The sequence below is a fragment of the Nestor notabilis genome, unplaced genomic scaffold (genome assembly GCF_000696875.1).
Source record: "Nestor notabilis isolate BGI_N333 unplaced genomic scaffold, ASM69687v1 scaffold524, whole genome shotgun sequence".
Lineage (NCBI taxonomy): Eukaryota > Metazoa > Chordata > Aves > Psittaciformes > Psittacidae > Nestor > Nestor notabilis.
The window spans coordinates 161,685-167,999 of record NW_009925826.1 but is presented as its reverse complement, the minus strand read 5'-3'; the positions used below and the strand labels follow the sequence as shown (position 1 = coordinate 167,999).

General features: G+C 40.7%; 1 protein-coding gene across 1 annotated transcript in view; it reads left to right on the top strand.

Moving 5' to 3' along the window:
- The first annotated feature begins 1,201 nt into the window (after positions 1-1,201).
- The window catches only part of CEP85L (centrosomal protein 85kDa-like), a 27,550-nt gene continuing 22,436 nt past the window's right edge, over positions 1,202-6,315 (top strand). The window contains exon 1 of the mRNA XM_010013209.1: positions 1,202-1,329. Coding sequence (XP_010011511.1) covers positions 1,202-1,329 — 128 coding nt within the window. The remainder of the gene's footprint in view (positions 1,330-6,315) is intronic.

Below are 6,315 nucleotides of genomic sequence, written 5' to 3'. Positions count from 1 at the left end.
ACAGACAAGACCACAGCACAGCTGTCAGGAGCTGGTTCCTGACTTCAGCACATCATAGTCTGGGGTTATTAGGCAATGAATTCTCTCCATTTAGTGTTAGAATTCACAGTAAGAAGCGTGGCCTGCTTGACAATTGTTTACCTGATTTTAATTGCTGATGATATGTCTTGGTCTTAATACAGTTTATTGTAATTTCAAGTTAAATTTAAAATTAAAATTAAATACAAGTAAAAATAGCCTAACACTGATTTATTATTTTTTTTAAAAAAGAAGCTGTATTTTATTTTTCACATTTTTCCTTCTGCTCTCTTCCAAAAACATAAAAAGGCAAGATAGTCCAGGATGCCTCCCACATAATGAAAAGAAAAATCTTTTTTTCAGGATTAAGCAGGCTGGTGGAGGATGATGATACTTCATTGTAGCTGACACTGGGATCCCTCAGTCTGATCACAAAAGTTCTAACTTAAACCTTCCCTTATGTGAATTCCTGATACAAATATTTGTAATACTTTTTATATTTAGAGTATAAAATTTTCTTGATTAAACATCCTAGTTAGTTGTTTACTTTTCTTCCAGACCATAATGTTGTTAGTTCAGTTCAGCTGTGGTCCTCCCTTCATTGAGGCTCATAGCCTGGCTTTTTTGAAAATGAATGGAAGCCCTGAAACCTGTTACTTATGAAACTTGTATTCTTGGAAACAGTTAGGTTTAACTAGAATTATATTCCCATATTGGGTATTTTAAACGTACACACATCCAGGGGAATTTCTCTTCTTTCTGCATGCTAAAGTTACAGGTGTGAGTCAAGCAAGTGAACGGTAGCAGTTATCTCAGTTACCAGCAGGTCTGAAGCTATCAAGCCAAATTGTTTGCAGTGCTACAAGAATTGCAGCATAATCTGAACATTTTGTGATGTTTGTTGTAATTACGTACTTAAATTCTAAATGAGCTTTTCATCTCAAACTGCTTTCAGAGCTATGAATTCTTCACTAGAGAAATGATAAGTTTTAAATCACTGACACTGGGCCGAAGTTCATTTCAAAAAACTTGTTTAAATAAGATTGTTTTACATAAAGCAAATGTGCATTAAACTGAAAAATAATTGTAAGGTTTCTGAAACAGCAAACTGCTTTGTAAATGCCCAGTTATCTAGGGTATTATTTACCTCTGTTGTTTTGGAGGCTAATTCTACAATTGCTTTATGCAGGTTCCAACTGGAACATCTCGTCAGAGTTACCCACCTACCAACTATCAGGACTTCAGCAACTGGGAATCTCTAATGAAAATTAAAGAGGGGCTGCTAAGACAGAAAGAGATTGTGATCGATCGGTGAGTAACCTGCTTAGAGCTCCTGCTGCACTGATCAGATGATGTAAAAGCTATGATGTCGAAACTGACTTGCAGGAGAGGTGCTTACTCAGGAAAGTTGCTAGGTTCCAATCCAGGAAATATTTATACAAAAATACGTGGGAGCTAATCCTCGTAGGAGTTCCTGATGTTTGGATAAAATGAGGCCTTAACCCAGAAAATGTGCTTTTAATAAAGGGCTTGAGCTTAATGAAGGTCACACCAAATTAGTAGATGTCATTAGGACCTGCAGAGTTTGAATGTAGGACATTTAAGAAGGGCACTTATATATTTGACATAAGTATCATTTGGCTCAGTCTGTGTTTCAGTAATAAACTCTTAGCTCATGGCTGAGAGAAGAGTGGTTGATCTTGAAATAGTTGTGTCCTCTTATTGATAGTTTGCTCCACAGCATGAGGAGAGCTGTACAAAGCAGGCGTGTGTTGATCACAGGAATGTTGGGCATCCACTTTGAATGTTTTTATACTTCATGTAGCAGTTCCTTTCTTTTAATGGGTGGAGATAAACAATTTTGTCTTAATTTACTTTGGGATGAGGAGGGTTATGCTTGTGCAAGATCTCTTCCTTCCTCTATTGCAACAGAGCAAGGAACTGCAGTAGTCTAAGATGTTTCTGTCCCCTAGCAACCTGGCCAGCAACTCTGCTGTGACTGTAGTGATGATGCTTGGCATCGGCTTCCCCAGTTTGATGGGACGTATTAGTGTGGATTTACCTGCCTCTGCAGCTGAAGATGGTATGCAAAGGTAGGAGCTGCAGGGGCTGAGGCATGGGCACACCCTCCCACTCTGCCAGCCCTCCTGCAGAGGTGATAATCTCCCAAGGGGATAAGCACTTAAAATGGAAATACCCTTTAACTGTTGCTTAGATCTCCTCTGTCAGAGCCTTTTGATCAGCTTCTTAAAGGCTGTCTAAATTACAGTGGTTTTTTTCAGGCTTGCTATATCCCTATTAATGCTGTATAACCTGCAGCCCACCTCTTGGGGCCCAACCTGTGAGCAGCATTTGGAAGTACTTGTAGCAGCAGTCTTTGGTGCCTGTGCTGAGCATATCATCCTCTGCACTCTACATGAAGGCTTGTTATGTGGTGGCAACTAAAATGGCAGTTCACATTATTCTTTTCACCCTGGAAATGTGTTTACAGTCAAGGGTGAAGTTTCTGAAGTGACAGCTTGTAACCTAGTTGCCTGCTAGCATTACTCGATACTTACAAACAGAGCTCCACAATAAAGCACTGGTGTCATATTTCTTACTAGGTGGGTATTAATAAGACTTAAGTGTGAATACTGCCTTTCTTCAAGGCAAATGAAGGAAAAAATTGATATTACCTATATTTAACATTTGGGGACACAGGCCTTGCACTGAGAGTCAAGATGATGTTTGAGAGTAAAGCTTAGTCTTCCAACTCCTGGTCTTCCTGTGCTTATAAACTTCTTTTCAGAATTTGAATTTATTTGGAAATGGTGACCTAAAATAAAAATACAAAGTTTGCTTAAGTGTGGTTAATTAGAATTCACTATGGTGGTAGTTAACTTACAGAATTTATGCTTTCAGGAAGTGGAGGAGTGATTCTTTTGTTGACTGAGGTTTGGTAGTAGGTGTTTGCTGGGAAGATCCTTTGGTACCTGGGGTTTTCATGGAGCTTTAAAAGGTGTAGTTTCCCTAAGCCATATCTCATGGTGAATTTACAAACTGGTAACTGGAGGATGCCTGCAAGACTTCTTTAATTCTGGCTGGACTGAAGCTTGGGAGAGTTGGGTTAACTTCCTGCTGTCTGGAAGCTGTTGGAGCAGGTTAGCATCCAGCATGGTGCTCCAGCCCCAGCTGTTTGCTGCTGACGGGTACAAGGAACAGCTGGATGAAAAGAAGCATACCAGGAACACCTTTCTCTTGCCCTTGTCACCAGCCTTGCTTTCAACCACAGGGACATTACCCAGTTTTTTTAAGGTTAAGCCCTCTTCTATTGGGAATTACAGTGGGACGCTGCTAATCCAGGGGGTGGAGGAGATCAACATCACACCACACACCTTGTTCTGCATGGCAGTGCTTAAATCTATTGATAAGTAGGAAATGGAGGCTCTGTGTGGGGCAGTATCCTTCAACTGTTCTACCTTTATCTTGTTGAGAAAGGGAGGAGGCACAGGGGAAGGAAAGAGAAACCTGTTGCCTGCTTCCCTTCTTCCCACACGATGATAAAAAAGCAACAAAAATCCAGCACTTCCGGATTAGATTTTTAAACTTCCTTGCTTTGCAAGGAAACCTAGCAGTTTGGAACAGCTGCAAGCAAGTTTCAAATAGCTGTTAAAAATGATGCAACGATTCAAGGAATAATGCTTACAATGCAAGTCATCATACTTGGGTACTTTGGTATGTCACTGGAAGTTCAAAGCTGTGAATAAAGTGTTTAAAAAACCCAAACAGGCACTTGCATCTCTGACTACAAGAAGTGAGTTGATTTTTATTCTGTACACTGTGTTGAACAGCAGGTTTAATAATAGATTAGTTAAAAAGATTTGAGTTGTGTATTCTGTCCAGCATAGCAAAGGCATATTTTAAAGTATAAATGTACACTGTAGCGTAAATTGGTGGGTTTAAAGGAGGGTTTGGGTTAGGTTTTTAAAACTACTGTAGGAATCACTGCCAATCTAATGAATTAGAGCCTAAGAATGTATTTTAAGCCTTCTCTTACAAAATGAGATGGAAACTGTACTTTTAGGAAGCCAAAACATGGTATGAGGAAGGGAGCCTGGTGTGTGTGTGTATGGGATCACTATATCATTTCTTCGAGGTATGTGTCTTGTTTTCTCTACGTAAGAACTGTTGGTACAGGCTGTGAATAAGGACTTAAGGATTTTGTCTGCAAGAGGAAATCTGCTGCTGTAACACTTATTACTAGAATGTCTGTCACCTACTGTACAGAATAATTGGATTATATCGTTGCCTTACTTCTCTGGTGTTTAGTATGTAACACTACAGTATATTTAGCACCAGAGGGAGCCAACAGTGTTTGCATTGGTTTAGAAAATTACTGCATCACATTTTAATTCTTTGTGCAGCTCCTCTGTTCAGTGCATTCGCGACCGTGAGATTACAGTGTTTGGTACAGTTGTGAACGTCTCTTGAGGCTGGCCAGCCACTGTAGATGTCTCTAGTGTGGTCTTGGCAGGACCTTTGTGTAGGGGGTACATGAATAAATGCCAAATATTTGAACATATGACTTAAGCTGCTGAGAATAACACTGCATGCAGTCCAGACTTGTGTATGTGGAGCTGGGTGCTGTTCTCTTCCAGACGGCTTAAGGGCATTTGAACAGCTTTTTAAGGCAAGGTAGATATAGAAGTATAATTCTAGTGAATAGCTGCCATTCCTCAGGGCATAATAACGTTTACATTCTTAAAACAGTTGCTAAATCATGAGCTTTCCATCCATAAGCTTGTTTTCACTGGGGCAAGAGAATTAGATTTTTCTTGGCCTGCGTCAAATTGTCCTGACTTCAGTCGTTGACATTGGACTGTATGTGCTCTAATAGTGCTTATGTTACTGGTAGTGTAAAGCTGTAATTTTCTTAATTTGGGATGGTCTGTTAAGATCTGCAGCATTAGCATATCCACTTGAGTGATAATCTGAAGTCATTTTTGAGATGGCTTTGGACCTGTATGCCACCGAGGGTCTGAGCACATGCATATATAACTGTGAGTCCTGTGCAGGCAGTAGGGCTGTGAGGAACCTCCTCAAGAGTGCCTTGCTATGTAAAATGTTCTTTACTTGTGATAAGCCTCAGAAAGGTGCATTTATCTTTTTCTGACACCACCAATCAGCCAGGTAAGTGGTGACTGAAGCTTTTGTATCTTGGGCTGGTAAACTTCTAGGAAGATTTTGTTACAGCATAGTTATTTTGTCATGAAACAGAACTTGTCAACATTCGTTTTCACATAATAACCTAAATCTTGACACTAACGAGAGGATGTAGGGCTACAAAGCCCCTCTCTGCCAGGCCCTAGGGAGAACAGGCTGTGTAGTGGTGTCAGTCCTGGTAGATGTCAATGCTATTGCTATCTGCAGTAGTTGACATTCTGCCTTTCTGGGTTGGACAGTTTGGTGATTAATTAGCTGAAACATTAGAAAACTTTTCCTAATACAACTTAGTCTTTCCTCCTAGGTCATGTTTTCTAGACCTCTGGTAACTTTCATATTCTTTGAGATCTCTCCGGATGATTAGTGCATCTTCCCTGCAGTGTCCAAACTGGCCAGTCCAGGCCTCCCTCTGGCTGAGTGCTCATCTGTCTCACAGGCCATGTTTGTGTAGTGTTTGCTTCTTGCAGTATAACATTGTGTAGTTTTGGTCAGCTGCAATCCTAGATCCTTGTCTGTGGAACTGGTGCCAAGCTGTTTTCTGTTCTGTAGTTTTAAATGTTTTTAGGAAGCTCTGGTATTTGGCAGAGCTGAGAACAGCAGGGGAGGTGCAAGGCTCACTCTCTGTTCATCCTCTCTGGAGACTGCAGAAGTTGAAAACCTCCCACCATGCGAGGGAGGGTGCAGTCGTCCTCTGAGCAGACAGTGTCCCCCACTTATGCCACATACCCCATTGACAAAGTAGCCCACAGCATGCAGTTGCTGACTGTGCTTTTGACTGCCTTGCTTCAGCGCTAGCTACCTCCTGTGGGTCAGGCTAGCATTTCAAACTTCCATGCAATTCAGAAAAGTCATTTAAAAGTAACAGTTAAACCAGAACAGAAATCACCTCTTGACTCCCAGAGATAGTGTTCCCCTCTTCTGTTAAAGGTAAATTGTGATTGGTAGAAAGGTAGTATTCACTTTGAACTGCAGGCTCTTAAAACAGACTTACTGCATAGCAAGTTAGAGATTATCTTTTCTCATGAGCTTTGCTGATGCTGGAGTTCTTTGGCATTATCTTCCAAATTACGGAAAGCATATTCCCATTGGAATATG